At 39.8% G+C, this 22,068-nt stretch overlaps 1 protein-coding gene across 1 annotated transcript in view; it reads right to left on the bottom strand.

Annotated features, from left to right (window-relative positions):
* The window catches only part of atrip (ATR interacting protein), a 28,407-nt gene extending 10,832 nt beyond the window's left edge, over positions 1–17,575 (bottom strand). Inside the window, exons 1-7 of the mRNA XM_076267475.1 lie at positions 16,380–17,575; positions 16,064–16,140; positions 14,937–15,107; positions 14,610–14,728; positions 14,155–14,294; positions 13,961–14,035; positions 7,938–8,061 (exon numbers count right to left, since the gene is read on the bottom strand). Of these exons, the coding sequence (XP_076123590.1) occupies positions 7,938–8,061; positions 13,961–14,035; positions 14,155–14,294; positions 14,610–14,728; positions 14,937–15,107; positions 16,064–16,140; positions 16,380–16,689 (1,016 nt within the window). The 5' untranslated portion in view covers positions 16,690–17,575. The remainder of the gene's footprint in view (positions 1–7,937; positions 8,062–13,960; positions 14,036–14,154; positions 14,295–14,609; positions 14,729–14,936; positions 15,108–16,063; positions 16,141–16,379) is intronic.
* Between the last annotated feature and the right edge of the window lie 4,493 nt (positions 17,576–22,068).

Below are 22,068 nucleotides of genomic sequence, written 5' to 3'. Positions count from 1 at the left end.
AGGGCAACAGTCTGGCCTGCATGAAGATAGGCATTAATGGTCCAATAGTAAAACAGTGCAATTACCAAAGGGCCCTTGAAATGTTCTTTTTAAAGCCAATGAGGATGGTTTGTAGTGACTGATCACATTTGCACATTTTGTTGTTTTGCACTTTCTTTTGCATTTGTTCTATAGTTTGTAATAGTCTTTGTTAAAATTGCACAAATTACACAAATATTTTGAAATATTTGTATACTATAGTTTGTTTGGTGTTATTACTTTGTTAACTTTATTTTAAGAAGCTGGTTATTTATTATTTTATTTAACATGTAGTGTTTCATAAATAATTGTTTAATGTACAGAGTCTGTAGGCTACTGTATCGCACAAACAAGACGCCAGCACCCACCCCCACCGGTCGGACCGACACCATAACCCCCCACCCCGATCGGACGGCAACCGATACCAGACCCCCCCCCCCCAACTTTTGATAAAGTCAGAATATGCTGCGTGACATGTAAACAATAATATGAATGGAAGATTTTATTAACAACTTGTGTAAACACCATATTCATAATATTGTGTTCAATTATGAATACGGTCAATACTCGGAATATTGATGTCCGTGTAAACGTTTTGTGACAGATGAGGCAGTGAAGTCTCCTCTATTTAGGCTACCTGCACAAAACACACCCTTGCTTTTCTTATTAGGAAAATGGTGGACAATATATATTGTCCTGACAGGCTGGAATTAGTGCAAGCAGCACAAACACAATGATTAATCATTATGACTTTCCAAAAAATCAACGAACTCCAACTCTCACCACTGCTTAAGTCTAGTATCTACACCTACAATGACAGCAAAGCTCAAGCACCAATTTAAGATTTAAGTTTACCTTCTCCTACGTAATATGATGTGTTTGTGGGCGGGAGAGGCATATTTAGGAGCCTGCTTAAAATGTGTAGGCCTACACTTTCTTCTGAATTAGGCTACTGTCCGTAGGTTTTGTAAAGCATATCAATTCCTATATATTAGGGCTGTCATCGTTAATGCGTTCATCGCGATGCAATTAAGGACCAAGCATAATGCGTTAATTTTTTTTTTAATCGCGTGCCGCCAAAGATTTTTAATTTTACAGTCACTTGTTCTGTTATCAATGATGCTCTTTGGCTGCTACTATTTTGACCCTTTGATTACTAAATTATTTGGCCCAGCCAAATTATTGTGACAGTCAAATTTTTTAAAATATTTTATTTTACAATATCGATTTACAAATAGTCTGTTCACCAAACAGACCGCGGGTGGGTGTTTAAACAAATATGAGAAAGAACACCAGAACACACTGCTAGCCTACTGAACAAATTGCAGTCTACATGCCATGACAAATATTACCAGTAGTAGGCTACTGACCGAACATGAAATAGATCGTTTACAAGTTATGGTAATGTTATTCTGGCGTGAACATTGCGCTTTCATCACGCACCCTATGATTACAGCTCGTTATGTCTCGTCAAAATGATTACAGCTCGTTATGTCTCGTCAAAATTCATTGATGAAGGAAGGTTCGCTTTATCCCAGAGAACCATACTCGTTTCACTTAGGCTAGAATAAAACATAAGAGAAGAACTTGGCACTAGGGCTGGGACAACGCGTCGACGTAATCGATTACTTCGACGCAAAAAATACGTTGACGCAAAATATGCGCGTCGATTTGTCAGACCCAAAACGCGTGCTGACAAATATTTTTAATTTTACACCTTCACAGTTTTTTTCCATATGTTGACTAATCTGTGGTGGGGCGCCACGAACTCAAAACCGGTCGTCACACATTGTACTATTTATGCACGCAGCCTTTCCCTGCCTCGCCCGCTCTCTCTCGTAACGAGCCCGCTGCCCCTCCTCTGCATGTGCATTTAACACAAAATATTCACGATTGTTGAAGGATTGTTGTTGCCACGTAGAAGCATTGCATAGAACACGGCTGGCTAAATTTCTATTAAATCCGCTTAGCATCATGACCATGCTGTGCAAATTTGTTCAAAACTGCTGCAGTCAAGTTAACTCTGCTAAGGTCTCATCACAACATACCCTGATAGCACAGGGGCGTTGAATCCACGTTGAATCAACCTCCGCCGCTTCAAACAAACGTGGATTCAACGCCCCTCAGCTATCTGGGTAGTAGCCTACATTGAGGAGACCAAACTAAGTTAAGTTATGTAATCAAGAAGCATCTCAAAGCTAACATTAGAATACTGTTCGGATGTCAAGTTTAGCATGCTTACTTACATCTGCTTATCAGTTTCGTTACTCATGTAGGGCTCATTTTATTGACTCTGAATGTTTGCAAAATCCCAATGTAAATGGAAAAGTGTTTTCCAAGACTCAAAAGTGCTTGTCCCAAGGAGAAGTAGGCTACGAACCGTTATTTGAACTAACTACGTTATGAATTGCATTCACACATCAGCAGCGTTTTAACGGTGTTAATGTTAATTGCAGGGATTTCCTCACAAACGTCGTCTTAAGTGACAGGCACTCAATTAGACCTACTGAACTGAACTGAATGCTACCTCTGACTAAGAATGCATTACTTTGCACTTGTATAGTCTTTTATTTTGGAATCTTAAGAGCAATAAACATATATTCCAATGTTAAGGAATTCATGTTTTTTTCATTCAGATATGTAAATCAACATGTATAAGTTGCTATTAGTCAATTAATGGGGAGATAATCGATAATCGAATCGAATCGAAATCGAATCGGACTGAAAAAATGAATCGTTAGAATAATCGATGCATCGAAAAAATAATCTCTAGATTAATCGTTTAAAAAATAATCGTTTATCCCAGCCCTACTTGGCACTAACCATGTACTGTAGTCGTGTTTTCTATAGCATATTCGTTAACCTGTCGTTCTTTGAACTCTTTAAAAATGTTGGGATATGTCTGCGAGGTTTAGCCAAGTTCCATGCGTAGCCTACTGCTTTTAAATTACTTTGTGTACCTGATGGCTTGCCTTAATTCGCGATGTATCTGAAATAGTTGCAGATTTCATATCACCTTTTGTTTTATCCACAAGGCCTAGAACTGTCGGCAAAGAACTATGTTGACGTTGGCTGCGCACTCACTCACTCAGAGCTGCCTGCTTGACACGCCCACTTGCCTAGATGCGTGCAAGGAGCAGTGAGAGCAGCAGTTCACACAGACACAGAACGTTATTATTTTAATAATATATATATAATAAAGTATCGATTCTAAAAACGTCTGAAATCGTATCCAATCGTATTTCCAATTCTGCCCCCAGTTGTATGGCAATGGCATGGTCCAGCCAGTTACATTAGCTGAGAAGATAGATAACAGTTTCCCAAGAGGAAGTTCCTTTCAAACCTTTAATTAGGATTCACTGTTAAACTAAGCAGTCCAGCAGAGTACATCTCGGTTATTTCCTTCAATGTTTTGTTTGAGAGCAATCATAGGCTGGCATTACAAGTTACAGAATAGAAACTAATGCATTAATTTATGGCTAATGTATGAAAAATCCCAGAGATGCTAACGGTAAGCATAATCGATAAAAGCAGATATTTATAGCGAACTTCAGCCCATTTACAAAAGGGTTACATAAGAAGTGTTCTTTATTTAGAACTGACTATTAAAATATTCAAAGCCTAATGTTTTCTTTCCATATAATACCGTGTAGGGAAAAAACGTGACTGTTTAACTCATCAATGCCACTTGAACAAAGTAGCCGCACAAAATAAACATTAGGCGTGCGTGTGACAATGCGACGCCCTAGCGATCATGTGACTTGCTCTGCTGCAGGCAGGGGCTTCTCACTTCTGCTGCATGCACCTCCTGATTTAGTGGATGTGTGGGGTTTCAATGCGTGATTGAGTGTTTTTTTCCCCTAAGTAATTTAAATACTCAATAATGTCAATTTGCCCATTGTTTAAAACAACAATCACGATATTATCGTAGACTATATATATCGCACACCCCAATTGCAGACATGTTTGCACAAGATAAACTTGCTAGGTCTATTAGATCTACTGAAGCTGGTCTGCTGGTAGTGACCAGACCTCTGCTGGAACTAACTCTCAATGGAAATCGGATCTGCCCCAACAGTAGCTTGTTTTAAAAAGAAATAAAAACTGCATTATGTTCTATTGCCTTTGATTAATCTGGCGATGTTTGGTTTAGGAGTTATAAAGTGATGGTTTTTGTTGGTTTTTGGTTTTTAATTTAATTTAATTTAATTTAATGTTTCTAGTTCATTCTTTCTATTTTATTGATTTTTGGTCACTTTTTGTATATACATGTTATATATTTACAATGTCTCATCAAAATCTGATGCAATCGACTGTAATCACAAGTGTTTCAGGAGTGGATGTATGATTTAGTACAATGGTTTTCAAACTGGGTCACAAAGACATTGCAAGTGGGGCATGTGGCCACGGATCTCGCACTTGCAAAATGCAAGGGATGGGAATCAGCCTACTGTCGCACCAACAATAACAGTTCAAAGTTCAAATTTATTTATATACACTGTAGCACATTATCATGGACACAATGGCATTCAACGTGTAGTACATTTTATACATATGACACTAGATAATTCAGTGTATACATTAAAAAAACAATTAAGTTCGCAACACACACTGAACTTGAATTAAACGTTCTTTAGAACACAGCTGATCAACTGTCTGCCTTCACTTTTGAATGAAAATCCGCTGCCATAGAAAGCAGTCATTATTTCAGAGGTGCTTAGACGAAAATAATGACCGGTAGAACTTTGGGAAATCCCATTCCCATCTACCGTATTTTCCGGACTATAAGTCGCTCCTGAGTATAAGTCGCATTAGTCCAAAAATGCGTCATGAACAGGAAAAAAACATATATAAGTCGCACCGGACTATAAGTCGCATTTATTTAGAAATGTATTTCACAAAATCCAAAACCAAAAACAGAGACTATGTAACTGGATTATTGAGGCCAAAAAGATTAATGTTAATGAAGACGAAGGAGTGAAGGCAGCCAAGAGGAGGGCAGGAAGGTCATTGCAAAGCTAAAGATTCACTGAAAGAAAATACCATGTGGTACACCAAAATGTATCTAAAATGTGGAGAATACAATGCAATCAAGCATTTTGGGCGATGTGGAGTCACAGGCTGGCAGCAGATTAAATGCTCACAAGAGAGAAAAAGATGCAGTTTTAGACGTGACTGAAGCAAGCCAGGCGATAGGCCTATAGGCCCGACGGTAATTGTAAAGCAATTTACAAAAGATTCACTGAACAAAAATGCTGATATGATGCATGAAAATTTTGCTAAAAATGTGGAGAATGCAATGCAATCAAGCATTTTGGGCGATGTGGAGTCACAAGCTGGCAGCAGATTAAATGCTCACGATAGAGAAAAAGATGGCTTAAAAGGACGTGACCGAAGCTGAGGCAACCCAGGCAATAGGCATATAGGCCCGACGGTAATTGTAAAGCAATTTACAAAAGATTCACTGAACAAAAATGCTTATATGGTACATGAAAATGTAGCTAAAAATGTGGAGAATGCAATGCAATCAAGCATTTTGGACGATGTGGAGAGACAAGCCGGCAGCAGATTAAATGCTCGAGAGAGAGAAAAATATGCGGTTTTAAAAGGACGTGCAGACCGAAGCTGCAGCAAGCAGGTGATATTTAGAAATTTATTTCACAAAATCCAAGACTAAGAACAGACAGACTATGTAACTGAACACATTGAGGCCAAAAATATTGAGAATTCTACAGGGAATCTTGAAGACGAAGAAGTGAATGGCAAGAGGCAAGCCGAAGGCTGCTGACAAGTGCCCGACACTATTGTAAAGCAATTTACAAAAGATTCACTGAACAAAAATGCTGATGTGGTACATGAAATTTTAGCTAAAAATGTGGAGAATGCAATGCAATCAAGCATTTTGGACGATATAGCGTATTGGCACAAGCTGGCAGCAGAACAAATGCTCGCCGAGAGTATTGAGCATACTAATAAAAGTCCCGCAACGCTAGCCATCATAATGCGAGAAATTCCCACACATTTTACAGTGCTGTCTGACGTTAATCTAATAATGGAGCGGCCTGAAAGCGGACCAACTCTGACTTCAATTGAACCCCATGCAGAGACACACACACACACACACACGCGCGCGCGCGCGCAGGACCACTTTGGGGGTGCCTCTCTCTCTTTGCTCTCTCTCTCTCTCTCAGCAGGATTTGTCACCGCTAAAGTCAAATTATTATAGCCTATTACGTGCTTCTACATCAACCGCTATTGACAGGAAAGGAAAACAAACGTTTAGCGATCAGGAACCGCAAACACAGAAGCATGACAGCCTATAAATTAACGCGAGAGATGGATGTGTTCTCCATTTGAGGAACGTTATAATCGATTGCGGACGTAAACAGACAGCTACAGACACGGAGCGCATAGTTGGCCTACTTTCACTTTCTGTGCGTATTCACGTGAAAGAGAATTAGTAGCAAAACAGCGATCAAATATTACATGGCAGTGAGTTTTGTTTTCAAATGTTTTCATGCATGTCCAGATAACGGGTGAGGAATGTTTAGGGGACAGACTATCGTGAATCCTGAATTTATGGCTGGGCAAAGCACAGCACCTTTATTTGGACCATGGCTTGTAGCCTATTCGAGTCAGCTATAGGCCTTCATTTCTTGCGTTTTACTGTGAGACATAGGCCTATACTTTTCGTTTGGAGCAGCATACCGGTAGGCTATCAATGGCATTGGGTCACTATTAAGTTTCATGAAAGAGTGTTGGGATGTCCATCCGCTTATTGCGAGATAAGGCATCCGCTTTCATTCATTCATTCATTCATTCATGGAACGTGTGCTGTGCTGCAAGGGAAACCTTATTCCGTATAGCCAAAGAGGTCTAAGATAGCCTAAATTTAGTTATTTTTTAAATTATGCATGATTTACTTTTTTATAAAATTCGTAGGCTGATGCCTGGCAGCAACAATTATGTTTAAATGTAGGTTAACCTGGGGCTGCGTGCTACTGGTAGCTTGAGAGCAATGTGTTGGAGTAGGACAATGACTTCGTCGGCAACAATATTAAACCAACCAACAATATAAATTATTAAGAAGAGCTATTTTATGAGTTAAATTGAAACAAAATTATACTGGCTTTTATTTGTCCGAATCTGAGGCCCAGCTATAAATAGCATCCCGGCAGTAATTTGAAGATATAAGTATGCACGTGTGTTTCACGACTTGTGCATTTGAGAGCGCTCTCTCAAGGCTGTAGACAATAATGTTTCATGTAGGGTTCATGTCAGTTAATATAAATTAAAATTTAAAAACATGTTCAATTATATAATTTTCTTCATATATAAGTCGCACCTGACTATAAGTCGCAGGACCAGCCAAACTATGAGAAAAAGTGCGACTTATAGTCCGGAAAATACGGTACTTGCATTGTGAAGAGCCGTATAATAAGTAAGGGATAATGTATAGAACGCCGGTCATTATTTGAAAAATAAGTCCCGACAGGGAGCACCGGACTCCGACGCCAGCGGAGGGGTCTTGCTTCGTCCTGAAGGGACTTATTTTCCCAATAATGACCGGCGTTCTATACCTTATTATTCGGCTACTTCCCAAAACAAAAAAATAAACTCCACGTTATGTCTCTTTACATTTATTTGTTACCGTTTCGAGAACCAAATAGTTTGCAACACACGCTGAACTTGAATCAAACTTTCTTTAGACAGCTGATCAACCGTCTGCCTTCACTTTTGAATAAAAATCAGTTGCCATTGACAGCGGTCATTATTTCCAGGTCCTTAGACAAAAATAATGACCGGTAAAACTTTGGGAAATCCCATTCAAGTCAATGGAGCATTCTACTTGCATTGTGAAGAGCCATATAATAAATAACATTAATGGTTCTAGAGTAAATGAGCAAAGACATACGTACGAGCAGATGTAACTGTGAGAAAGGAGTCCGGATAGTGAGTCAGGGCTGATACACAGCAGATGACATAGGCCGAGGGAGCTGGGGTCCAATGGATGTTGCAATAACAAATTTAGCAACACTGACCCTGCATTAGGACAGAGAGGATCAGTCAGGTTGGCCACCAGAGTGCATGATGGTCCGGGACAAAATTATTTCAAAAGGGCCCCACCCTGACCCCAATTAATGTAAGATGCTTGACAACAGGCTTGAGGACATTCCAGTGTTTCCCACAGATGACTCCCAGGACGGGCCCGGCCCCAACATGCAACCAACATGATTAACCTAGCAACCACCATAACTACCCTAGCAACAGCCTAGCAACTTCCACAGTGACAACCTAGCAACCAATATAGCAACAAATGAGATTAACGTAGCAACCATCATAGCAACTGCTTTATTTAGCATTGCAACAACCATGTCTACCTAAGCAAACCATTGTACCTATCTCTACATTATCTGTTTTAACACTGTGTGATATTTTACACTATATGTTTTGCATTTTCATGCACTGGTAATTCCTTGGAACTACATTTCTAGTTAGGGTTGTAACTGTTTCTACCCCCTTGCCCTTCCAGTGAAACAGATGTTTCCAAAGCATCGTTTTGCTTGCTTGCAGGCGACCCTTAGTTAAGATGACAGTGTGGTTGTTGTGAGAGCACGATTCAGTGGTGCCTGTATAGGCCTACGGCTGTACGCACTGTGCGTACCGACCTCAGGCTACTCAGCTACGAGTAGAGAAATAATTTTCCCTGTTTGTATATTCACTCCAAGTTGGCTTACCATAGCTTCCGCTCTGCACTGTAGCCCATAAACTGCATGACAGGCTGTTTATATTTTTCTCTAAAATAACCAAATGCATTTGTTCAACTTTATGAGGAAGAATGACTTGGACTGCACATATTTTGTTTGCGCAGGAGAGAGAATAACAGCGCACAGGGCATCGATTACAGAACTTTAGCCTTTTTAGGGATGTATAAAGTTGACCAAATTAATATAGGCTGTTGTTAGGCGTGAAGTACTGTGTTGGCTATTATTAGCTGACAAATGCACAAGCTTGCAATAGCGAAACAGACTAGATAGATAGATAGATAGATAGATAGATAGATAGATAGATAGATACTTTATTGATCCCCAAGGGTCCCCCAATGTTGACATTTTCCCGTATTTTGGGTCAGTTTTAGTTAGTTAGTTTTAGTTTTTTTAATCAATGGGGCAGCAGGTCTGGTGGTAGAAAAAAAAGAATGGAATAATGTTATGAGAGTATTAAAATACGAGATATTTTACGGGAAAATATTAATACGGGAAGACAGCAGGAAAGAAAGTTAAAATATGTGAGATATTCAGAAAAAAACAGAAGGTTGAGACATAGCTTTTGCACTCTTACAGATTTGCTTTTTGCTCTGCTCATGATTATAGGCTGCAATGATTACAGTATCCCAATTAAAGAGATGGGTCTCAGCAATTGGTGCGCCATCCGTCTGGAATTGAGTAGGCTATTTAGTCAAGCTTGTTTGCGCGCTAATTATCAAGAAGAACGAATGCCTGATATACTTCAAAGAAAAAAAGAAATGAAACGCCTATCACTAAGCAGCTGAAAATATTTAGCTTATCCACTTTCAGATTCATTGCAAATGGCAACATGGCCTTGGTAAAGGTTCGCGCTACATCATTTTTAATTAGTGACACATCATAGAACATGATGTCAACTGAAATAACTGGTAGGCTAAACAAGCAATAACTTTCCAAGGCATCAGTAGGCTAGGCTATTATACTAAGGTAAATTCACAAATGTATCCAGAGCATAGGCCTATGTTTCATTTTCGCAAAGGAATTCAAAAAGGCCAGCTGGGGAATGTGAATTTGAGAGTGACGAAACTCACTTCAGCAAATCTTTCAATTACCTGTGAGGGCAGAAGTAGAGTAGCCTAACCGCTGTGGTGTTTTACCTCTAGTCTATAGGCATAGATCCACTTTAGCATGGGCTGTGTGTTTATGAACCTACATTTTCATTTTTGAAGCCCTGAATCGTTCATCAAGTATGTTGCTTCGGCAGGCTATGCGTAGCCTAGGCCCTATTTTGCGTAATGAAAGAGAGGGAGAGACTATAAAGCCCGCCCTAACAAACAACTGATTGGTAGGTCTGCAAAAATAGCACAAAGAGAGGCCCATCACTATGATTTGCCTGTCATTTTCTCTCAGTATGTTTCGTCACTTTCTCTCTTTCTCACTCCTGCATGTAGCCTAGGCTAATTGATTTTCCACAATAACAAATCCTACGGGCATATTTTTATGTGAAAATGCGTGCCCGATGTGCAAAATGCATACAGGTTGGCAGGTCTGGTGCGGTCATAAGCTTAAAAGTTGTGATGAATAACTTTGATTAACGCCCCCCCATTTGTACCCGAGCGCCCCCCCTCTGCTACTTTGTTCACAACGCCCCCCCAACACTGTCAGAACGCCCCCTGGGGGGCGCCCCCGTTGAGAAACCCTATTCTAAACAGTAATAGTGTAGCTCACAGGTGAGATGTTGCCTATGATTAAGCTTGTAAATCGTAAATAATAATTTTCTGTGTTGTGCGCTGTGACATTTCATGTTTGTTTCATTTTAATTTCTACTAATAATGTAAGTAATTACTAATAATGTAAATGAAAAAGGTGAAAGAAATACATGAATAATCCTGTCCAGTTCAAGTACTGCAATAATCATGCTTTGTAAAATGACATTTTGTTTTCACAGCAGATGCCTGTTGATGGTTGTCATATTTGTAGGCTAACTCTCAATCTGTCAATTTCTTCCAACAAAATCCACCAGAAGCCATCATTTAAGGAGTAATTTTTTCGCACTCCAAAAAGTCTTTTCTTGCTTTTAATTCATTTTAGCACAGGGGTTAATTGACAAACGTTTCGGCCTGATCAGGCCGAAACGTTTGTCAATTAACCCCTGTGCTAAAATGAATTAAAAGCAAGAAAAGACTTTTTGGAGTGCGACCATTTGTTATTTTCTATGAGTTCCCTGGATTACGCACCCACAAAGAAACGAGAATAATTGGGAGAGCGCGGTGTTGGCTAAGAAAAGGAGTAATTTTTTCAAAATCTTTTCTTTTTCGGGGTAAGCTTCCTACAATTAACAGCACCGCTGCTGGAAAAATGTCTAGGGGAAACGCTGCAGTATATCGACTACGGATAAGTGTAACTGTAGTTAACTTTCTTGATTCCTGTTTTCTCAATCCAGATGTAACTCAAGATGACTTGTCCCCAGGATATTAGTAGGCTCTTAGTTTGAAATGTCACAATATTTACAATAGGTCCATTTCCAAGCTTTATTCAGTGCTACTGACTGATGGACAGCTAACACAGCTATAAGCAGGCCAGGTGTCACAAGTAGAATTTGTCAATAAAATGGAGCTCATTCTACTGTAATCAGGGCATTCATAAGCCAAGCATATGCCTACTGCACATTGTGTAACCAATAGCCTAGTAAAGCAACAGTGGGCCTAATACCGGCATTATTTGTTCAGTCATTAATAAATGTTCTTGCAGGTTTCAGTAAGTCAAATTTAAGATCTTTTTAAGACATTAGACCATAAAGATTGAAATTTAAGACCTACACGACGCATTCCCAAAGAAATATTCAAATCAAAGAAATTCTGAAAAAATAATTTTATTTCAATGAATTCGGTCATTGAAAAAGCATTAATTTAATTTACTGATAAAGCAATCACATTAGTAACCTTCCACACCCAACAACGTCTACAAACCAATTGATTTTGACATTGCTCACTTGTATAGTCAAGGAAAAACATCCGTGTCACGTTCCAAATGGCCAAAATCTTAGGCCAAAATGAAAATATGCTAAAAAAAACTTGGCCTTAAATACAATACATTTAATCTCATATTTATTTACATTACAAAACAGAGAAGGGCGTCTTCGCGATTACTGAATCAGGAAACATCACTTAAAAGAGATCGCTAATCTCACTATTGCTATTAAATGAGTGGTGTTTAGTCACTGTGTGTAGTAGGTCGTTCGACGGAGTTGCGATGATATTGCGCTGGAGACCGGAGGGACCAGGCATTGAGGAGGACGTCGTCTCTAATTTAAGTTTTTTTTTTGTGCAAAGTTTGCAGCGGAGATGCAGAGACGCAGGCAGGTATTGCATTTATAAAGGGATTTGTAGTTTTACCACCGCGTACGTACCAACATCAATATCCCCCAGAAAGAACTACAACACACCGAACCAATGTTCTGAGGGAAGCGTTCTGCTGGTCAGCAAAGACTCTAGAGCTCCGCATTGTAGTCTACGACTAGATACTTTTTTGCTACTTTGTAATAACTTTCTGCGGCTGGCATTTCTGGAAATGATCGAGGGTAAAAACCTTTTTTAGACCTGACTTGATGAAATGTAAGACCTCTAATGAAAATCTGCCCGTTTTTAAGGCGTTTTAAGGCCTTAAATTTAAAGTTCAGAATTTTAGACTTCTTTAGGCTGCAGTTAACACTTAATGACCTAGCAAATGTCAGCGACTTAAGTGTGTGATTAGATAAATAGGCACTGGCAGATGCAATAGGTAAATAGATATCTTTGCGTGTTAGCACAAGCAGTAGCATGTAGGCCTATAAAGGCAAGCGCGTTTGCCACTTACATTTCTGACGTCTGACACTTCAAACTGCTGCAAGTGCATCAAGAAAGGTCCCGTCTTAAACCATGTTAATGGCCAATCGTAGTCTAAGATTTGGGGGTGGCATCTGGGGTGGCCAATCGAATCTCAAGGGTGGCCTGTGCTGCCCCTGCTCATTTAACCCACCGAGGGCAGGAGAAAAGTAGCCTAACTATGTGATGTTTTACCTCGAGTCTGTATTAAGAGATACACTTTAGTGTAGCATGTGGTTAGCTAACATTTTATTATTTTCCTTGGTCAAAAAACAGAAAGTGAAAAAACTCTTCGGATCTACACGATTCAAGGGATAAGACATATTTGGGTTAAAAACGGCTATTTTCGCCGAAAAGCAACTAGTTTGCAGGTATGCTGGAAACAGCGGTCAAGGTTTGCAGGTTTTCACCAGTATCGATAAACCCCGAATCACCTTAATAATTTCCGTAATAATTCATCAATCTGTTAACTATATTTTTCTGATGATGATAATAATTAGCCTTTATTGCCTCCTAAGATAAATTATTTTGTGCAATCTGGAGACAGACAGAAGGTGGATGCATACAGGCACCAGACAAAATTTAATTAAAAGTTACATTTACACATACTGTCACATTGTGTGACTGTCATAACTAATTGACAGTCACACTTACACATGTACAGTTGTGCTCATATGTTTACATGCCCTGTATATACACATGCTAAAGTTGACTAAAAAGAGGAATAAAAAAATCTTCTTTTGGAAGTTGATCTTAATGCCTTAAAGGAGTGGTTCAGGATTTGACATAGGACCTCATTTGCAAGTTAGCAAGTGTGAGATTTATCAGTGGAGACCGTTTTCAACACGTTTCATCCAGTCCTTCTAGTTGCAGAGTTCAACGGTATGTGCTAGCCTGCCACTAAAAACAGTCTTACCCACTCCACACCCGAGGCAAATAAATTATAATGCCAGACTATCAATTTCTGTGTTGATAGAATAATGTTAGAAATAAAACTATCCTCTTAATGATCGCATTACATTTTGAGGGACTAGTTTCTCAGCAGCGGAGGAATTTTACTTTTAGTAGTTAGTAGTACTGCGCCAAAAAAGTAAACAGAGAAGCGCACTCCAATCGGGAATTTCTAACACTATTCTATCAATACAATGCGGCTAATACACAGGAAATTGCTGGAAGATGTTTAAGCTATATATTGTAGCATGATACATTATTTGACTGCAAGCATCTTATATATATAAAAAAGATAATACAACCATAAATGTGCCTAATTATACCACTGCCACTGATGGGCAACATTTATGAGCGAGCATCACTCAAACAAAACAAACTAACCTTGCTGTAGGTGTTGAGCAGGGAATATGTCTATAGGTGTTTCTTTTTGAAGACTGTCTCTGGTCTGTTTGCCACCTAGTTCCATGTCAAAACACAAAAAATATATAACACAGCATGTCAAAAAACGAATATATGCAGAAAAATCTTCATTAAATATAATTTAATGTCCAGAATACTGGACCGGAGGAGCCTACCGTCTGCAACACATGACTTCAGTGGGGAGGGTCTCACAGGTAACTGAGCTGTAAACGTCTCCTTGGTTATGAATAGACTGCTCCCTGGAGAATTATGATCTCTGTCCGGCTGCAAAACTGCTACAGAATTCATCTTGGGGCTAGTGACATACATCACACAAACAAAGGCCATGTTTCTGTTTACAACTATTTAACTAACTAAGCTGGTATTAATATACTTGTCAGCATGCAACTTGCAAAGACTGCAATAGCTTCTGTCCAGCATTCTCAGCAAAAATAACATGATTGCACAAAGGTGGTATTATTTATTCCTATGCAGTACAGTGCCATGACATGATGCAAAAAGTCCACAAGTAAACAGGTGACAAATAATAACATCAAAAGAAAACAGTATTTGTGTAAACAGTGCCATGGTTTTCAACATTCAACAAAACAACTCCACTACTGTAACTGACCTGCTTTTGGTGGAGGGTGTGCCTGTTAGTTTCCCTCCCCTCTCAGAATGCTGAAGTTTGTTTTTCATTTTGTTTATTTCTGCCTCTTTGAAATGAAGCTCAGACTGCAGGGACTGAATCTGCAAAAAATGGCAGACAGCGTATGAGTTACTCCAATACAAATCTTTAATAGATTGTATAAAGTATAAAACGCAAAATCTAAAAATGCATATCATTATCAAACCCAAGATTATGAGTTTAACCTCACTACGGCAGAGCATTAAGCTCTTTTTTGCTAATCTTGCATATGCATTCACTGATCTAGAGGTTTTAGGCAAGTTAACCTACCTTCTTAGAGAGCTCCTTTTCTTTCTCACTTTGGGCTTGAGCCTTTTCCCTCTCCTGGTGGTACAACGCCAGTCTCTGCTGCTCCTTCTCCTGATTGGCCACTCTGAGAGAGTCCCTTAAGACACGGATCTCCCCATTCTTCATGAGAATCTCCTCCTCCACCTCCTTCAGCTACAACACAGAAAATCATTTTCAGGCTGTGGTCCAACCTTCAATTTGTATTCTTGAGAATAAATTCTCAGATTGTAGAAACAAGTTTAAATTAAGTTTAATACAGTACTGTACATTCTGTGTGAAATCAGATAAGGCTTTTGCTGCACCGTCTCAGATTTTGTACAAACCTTGTCTATCATGAATGGATCCTAAAACGAAGGCCTGTAAAATATTTCTGTTCAAATCCTACGTCTTTTTTATTTTCAGCCCTTGAAATTACTTCAGTTTTACAATATTTGAGGTTTCTGCAACATTCATCAAGTATTGCAGACAGTATATTGATTGATGTCATGTGGGTGCAAAAAATCAGTTTACAAGACTCCCAATATCACCAGTTTTGCATTGTTCCATATTGGCCACTCTGAGAGAGTCCCTTAAGACACGGATCTGCCCATTCTTCATTCTTATAAAACGATAGCGTACGTATAGTACAAACTTTTAATGGTCCAGTCATACTGTGAACAAGTTTGTCTCCATCCTACAAAGTTTGTGCAAGCTAGGAATAAAGCTTTTTAATAATATATGTCCGAACATGGCCTCTATGATGAGACCTTTTTAAGAATATAAAATTGATGAAAAATCAAGGGTGAAAAAAATGACCAAAACAATAAAATAAACCAAAAAAATATTTCACAGGTCTAAGTTTTGGAACCTAAACATTATATGTAGATAAACTTTGAGCAAAATAAATCTGAGATGGTGCAGCAACCATTTTCCTGGATTCTGTCTGATTTGACACAGAACGGCTGTACAGCCTCAGTGGCAAAAACTCAAACGTCTCTAAAACTTGAGGAACTGCTGTTGACTCATTAAATTACAGTGCAGAATAAGTTATATTTAGCAGAACAGCAATGCAATGACATCCATCCTTGACACCACAACACAAAATTGCTAGAGCTGACTACAACACTCACCTTTCCCACAAGGGAGGCATGCTGTGCTTCCAATTTGATGTAGTGGCTCTCTTCTCTCGCAGCTGACTGGCCATGACCTACCATAAAGACCATAACCTATTACAGACAACCAGGCCTACTAATAGCCAGGTGTTCTAGCCTAAATGTCGTACAGTTCAGTCACATCTTAAAGCATGATATAATTGATTCGATATCGTCATAGTCAACTTCAATTTCATGGGTGAGGGTGTTATTAGCACCACAGATGCTTCATAAACTTTCATAGGTGAATGGATGAACACGCACTTTATCCTGAAGGGTGACAAACTCCACTTACCAGATATAACGTTTCGTCCATTACTGCTCCTGAATTTGCTGGTATCAACACCCCTGCTCGGTCCAGGATGGCTTGAGAGAGCAAATGTTCTTCTGCCCTCTGGTTTGCTGTGTCCTTCTGAACCACTTACGGGGTCGGGAGATTTACCAACCATGCTCTGAATGTTCCCGGTGATGGCCTGTGATGCTAGAACATCTATTTCATTGAAATCATCTTGAGTGAAATCTTCATCGTCCGAAAATGGATCGGGGCCAGCATCGTGGTGGTACTCTTTTAGTCGTTTACTTGGGGGATATTCCATCATTAACATAGGAGTAACATTAACGTTTCTACGAGAAAGGCCTAACGTTAATGAACGTTAGGTAAGTTAGATTTATAGTTAGATTAACGTTAACGTTATTCGAACACGAAGCTGACAGTGACTACTAAGCACCGGCAGTTTAGGGCATGCTTACCAAAAGTAACATTTACCAGATTAGAGTCTAAAGCTAGCATCTCTACATGGTTCGGGTTTACAATGTTACATTAACACTACAAACAGGGCAAAATGTTTCCTTAAGACGTACTTGATAGCTATTATGGTAGCTAAACGGCTAACAGTTAAGTTAACGTTCACAACAGCAAATCTTTGTTATTCCCTTAACTCTGTCCGAACTGGCTAGGACTAGCTTTAGTTTGGTAGCTTTCAAGCGAACACTATTTGATAACGTATGATTACAATGTAAAGAAATCCGTGCAGTGTCTAAAAGCTTAATCATACACGAATACATATCATAGGATAAATAGGAGTTAGCATGGACTGTCCACGGTCATTGGTTGTACGGCAAGCTAGAAAGGACAGTTTTGACGAGGAGCGGGAAAGGACGTTTAAATAATCCAATTAACTGTACTGAAATGTAAGCCTACTGAAATTTGAACTGTACCCTATACTAGGGCGGCCTTTAGTAGGCTAGGCCTGAGCGAATAAGTGTTAAAGGTGAAAGTAAATATAGCATCCTTTTTTAGCATCCTTGGAATCGTCTCTTTATGTAGATTAGGAATGGCAGGTGCCTATGAACTCCAATCATAAACAGAAAAAAACGACAATGAAGGCTAAAATGATATGTTATTTTACATAAATTCACACCTTTTGTTATGACACTTGCCATTGACCACTTATATCAATGGTCCTTGAGATGCTTCTACAACTTGATTGAAGTCCATCTGTGCCTAAATTAATTCACTGGTCATTATTAGGAGAGGCACACATCTCTTTAAGTCTGACAGTTGATGGTGTATGTCAGAGTGAAAAGCAAACCACGAGATCGAGAGAATTGTCCGTAGACCTGCGAGACAGGGTTGTGTGAAGATACAGATCTGGGGAAGGGTACAAGAAAAGTTCTGCAGCATTGGAAGTGCCCAAGAGCAAGGTACTGTAGCCTCCATCATTCTCAAATGTAAAAGTTTGGAACAACTAACAGTCTTCCTAGATCTGGCCACCCAGCCTAACTGAGTAATCCGGGACGAAGGGCCTTGGTCAGACAGGTAACCAAGGACCCAATGGTCACTATGACGGATGTTTGTCCTTCTGTACTGAATTTTCTCGATTTCTTTTGTCCCGTGGTCTGATCAGAATTTCATTCTGTTTCATTGTACTATTGACTCAAAGACTGGTTGCAGTTCACTATCTGGCCACAGCACAGTTTAACATTGTTTTCGATTGGGGGTTTGGGGGGCACTATGGAGCTTCTGTAGCGCCATAGACTGTAAAAAATATGGACAAAGCGTCTGTGACGTCACCCATAGATTTTCTGAAGAACGGTTATGAAGCCGTTTATGCATAGACAGTAAAAGATATGGGCAGAGCCCGTCTACGGAGAGCCTCCCCACTCTCTATTAATCCCATACAAACCGAATTTGGCTGCAGTTCACCAGAGTTCACCTAGATGGCGATCGCGGGCGAGTCCAAAATACATGGGGTCCTATGGAGCTACATGGCTACATTTGTTGTTTTCACCTATTTAACAACTGAAACCCTCCGATTTTATTTTATTTTTCGCAAAATGGATATGGATTATCAATCAAAAGTGAAATAATCCGAGAGTCATGTCCTTTCGTTTTCTTACAGGTTGGGTCGTTGTTGCCCATAACACGCTTGCATTGATGCTATGCTATGCTATGATCATGCTAATGAATGACGTCATTGGCACGTTTGAAAGGCTTTTTAGAACAATTAAGTGACTTTAAAAAATATAATACTCAACCAAGTGTATTGTCTTGGTTGGTCTCCCCTTTCGAATACAATATTCAAATTACTTGAAAAAAAATTATATCCCGAGAAAAGTGGATTTTGAGGGGTACAGCTCCATAGACCTCCATTCATTCTGGACTCGCCCGTGAGCGCCCCTAGATGCAGTACCACACCGGAGTTCCGAGAGTGAAGGTTATCCCCTTATTAGACATTCTCTGGTTCTCCCCTTATTAGACCATAGATATATACACTAGATGTCGCCTTGACTACTGCTGTTCATTGGAACGAATGCGTCAATCGAGACGCCATCTTGCTTCAGTGATCCACTCCTCTATAATGCATTAGCGTCAATCTGGGCAAAGATCTAGCGAAAATAAAATCACCATAAATCGTCAAAATCTCAAGCAATTATCTAATTTTTTGGGTTGTTCCAACTGACAGGCATGTATTTATGGTTGAGTCTACAGAAAACTAAGCTTAAGACGATAATAAAGATACATTTTACCCGTCTAGCCCCATAGACTCCCATTCATTCTGCACTAGCTAGCGGCGGCCCCTAGAGGAACAATGAGTAAACTGCAACCAGGATCGATACAATGAAAGTAAACAGGCTCTTCGTAGACAGGCTCTGGTTGAGGCCACATACCCCTCGTCTCGTTTACTCATGTAAATTGTAATCTCACCAGAAGTTGCTGTAGATCTGTAGAACATTTACCTCTGCTACTACATAGGCTACGCCAGTCGTTACTTTTATAATCATGGGTCAGTGCCATGGGCAAACGAGATGTAGCTGAATTCATAAATGACAAAGGCATGAGAAAGGTGATTTTCTTACGTTTCAACAACAAAGAAGCCGATCTGCCATCATTGTGAGAAGTTCCCAAATTTGTCGCTAATCGCTAAAAAGGTTTTCTATCGCTGGGGATGGCCAAACGTCGCTAAATAGGTAACGCTGACAATACAGGAGAACTAGTTTAGCGATTCAGATCCCTGTACAAAGATGGCGGCGGTGTTGACGCATGCTGAGAAGCAGAAGGCGACATCTAGTGTATATATCTATGTTATTAGACATTCTCTGATATGGGGGGTATGGGCGGCGCCATCTTGGAAAACCTTGGGAAATCCTAACCCCGCCTACCTCCTGGCCAATCCATATATGGGTAAAAGGGCGGGGCTTTGTATGAGACTGAGCAAGCCGGTGAACCCGCCTCGTCGTCAGCAGAGCAGCAGCTTCAGCTCAGTGTTGCCAACTTAGCGACTTTGTCAAAGTAGGCTACAACTTCATTCACAAGCAGATAGTTCAAAATCGAACATACAAGTTAGAAAAACCTAAAGCATTCGTTTAGGCTGTAGCCTCAATGTTGTCAATGCAGGACAGACTGTCGGCTAAGGGGGAAAAAATTCTGTCAGTCTGTCCGAGTGACATTAACTAAATAAATCCAAAATATCCATTGTTGTAAGGTTAAATTGTGTGTAGCCTATGGTAAAGTTATAATCAGACTTCAAGCTGTGCAAAGCAAATGCAGCAGTTGGGAACAAGGCTGAAGTTAGCACCACTTTCGTTTCCGCGGGGGAAGACCACTTTCAGATCGCGGGGGAGTTAATTTTCCGTTCCACCTTAAATAATGCAATTTTCTACCTCGTCCACAAGGGGCCAGTGTTGACCGCAAATCCGCGATAACACAGGCATGTGCCTGTTGCAGATGAACAGGCATTGTTCACAGACGTTCAAAAGCCTGTATATCTTTTTTCTGTTGACTCCACTGCCGAATGTTTTGGGAAATGTTGCCTTTTGTGTTCTATTAAATAATTTGGTAATTTAGAGGGGGGGGGGGGGGGTTATGTAGAGGGTGGCAGATTATGTAGTTTTTTCTTTATTTTCTGTGCTGGATCTTTTGATACATGTTGTTTTATGTTTTTTTCTATGAAATAATTTTGTTCATTTTACACTGGGGGGGCGGGGGGGGGGGGGGGGGGGTGGTATGTAGTTGGTAGCAGATTTTGAAGTTTTTCTACAGTAAATGTATTCCCTACGGCCTACATGTCATTTTGCATCGGACTTTTCAACACATTCTAAAACTACACTCTCTCCTCTTTCCAATGACACCCCACTTGTGAAATTCTATGGTTGAAAATGCCCTTTTTTGCCCCTCTGAAAATACAGTATATATTTTGTGAAATTGCAGAATTTCAACACTTGAACAGGGACAGATAGCCCATGAAGGATTTTGCAAGGGATGTTTCACCATATTCTGAAACTACACTTCCTCCTCTTTCCAATGACACCCCACTTGTGAAATTCTATGGTGGAAAATTGCATATTTAGCCCCTCTGAAAATATAATATGTATTTGTGAAATTGCAGAATTTCAGCACTTGAACAGGGACAGATATCCCATGAAGGATTTTGCAAGAGATATTTCACCACATTCTGAAACTACACTTCATCCCCTTTCCAATGACACCCCACTTGTGAAATTCTATGGTGGAAAATGGGATATTTAGCCCCTCTAAAAATATAGTATGTATTTGTGAAATTGCAGATTTTCAGCACTAGAACAGCGACAGATAGCCCATGAAGGATCTTGCAAGGGATGTTTCACCACATTCTGAAACTACACTTCCTCCCCTTTCCAATGACACTCCACTTGTGAAATTCAATGGTGGAAAATTGCATATTTTGCACCTCTGAAAATACAGTATATATTTGTGGAAATTGCAGATTTTCAGCACTAGAACAGCGACTGATGTCCCATGAAGGATTTTGCAAGGGATATTTCACCACATTCTGAAACTACACTCTCTCCTCTTTCCAATGACACCTCACTTGTGAAATTCTATCCTGGAAATGTGACCTTTCCACCCCTTAGAACATATAATATGTTTTGTGTACTTTGGAATGGGTAAGACTGTCTTTAGTGGCAGGCTAGCACATACCGTTGACTTGCGCTAGCCTAGCACCTGCGAACTCTGCAATTAGAAGGACTGGATGAAACGTGTTGAAAACGGTCTCCACTGATAAATATCACACTTGCTTACTTGGAAATGAGGTCTTATGTCCAAAATCCTGAACCACCCCTTTAAGTAGGGTTGTCAATGTGGTACTTTTACTTTTACTAAAGTAAATATTTCTCTGTGTATTTGTACTTTTACTTAAGTACTGAGTTTCAGTACTTCCTCCACCACTGTCTATAACATAACGCAACAATTACCCTCAGGGACTTTTCTGCCATTAAACAATTTTAAGAACACTGAAACTATAGAACGTTCGCGTAGAATTCTAGAAGGAGCCAGGAAAATAATTCACTCTCTGGGGAATGGCATTGTCTTAAAGAATTCACTCCTCAACAGGTTAAAATGAAGTTTGATGGCCATGCAAATTACGGGAGTTTTCCGGGAGAAATAACAAAACGGGAGGGTGCTGGGAGATGACCGTGAAATACGGGAGAACCCGGGAAAA

The sequence above is a fragment of the Alosa pseudoharengus genome, unplaced genomic scaffold, assembly GCF_046254945.1.
Source record: "Alosa pseudoharengus isolate Yale_2024_CS ecotype anadromous, Long Island Sound unplaced genomic scaffold, YU_APseudo_1.1 YU_APseudo_1.1_scf_5, whole genome shotgun sequence".
Lineage (NCBI taxonomy): Eukaryota > Metazoa > Chordata > Actinopteri > Clupeiformes > Clupeidae > Alosa > Alosa pseudoharengus.
This window is presented reverse-complemented; position numbering and strand designations above follow the sequence as displayed.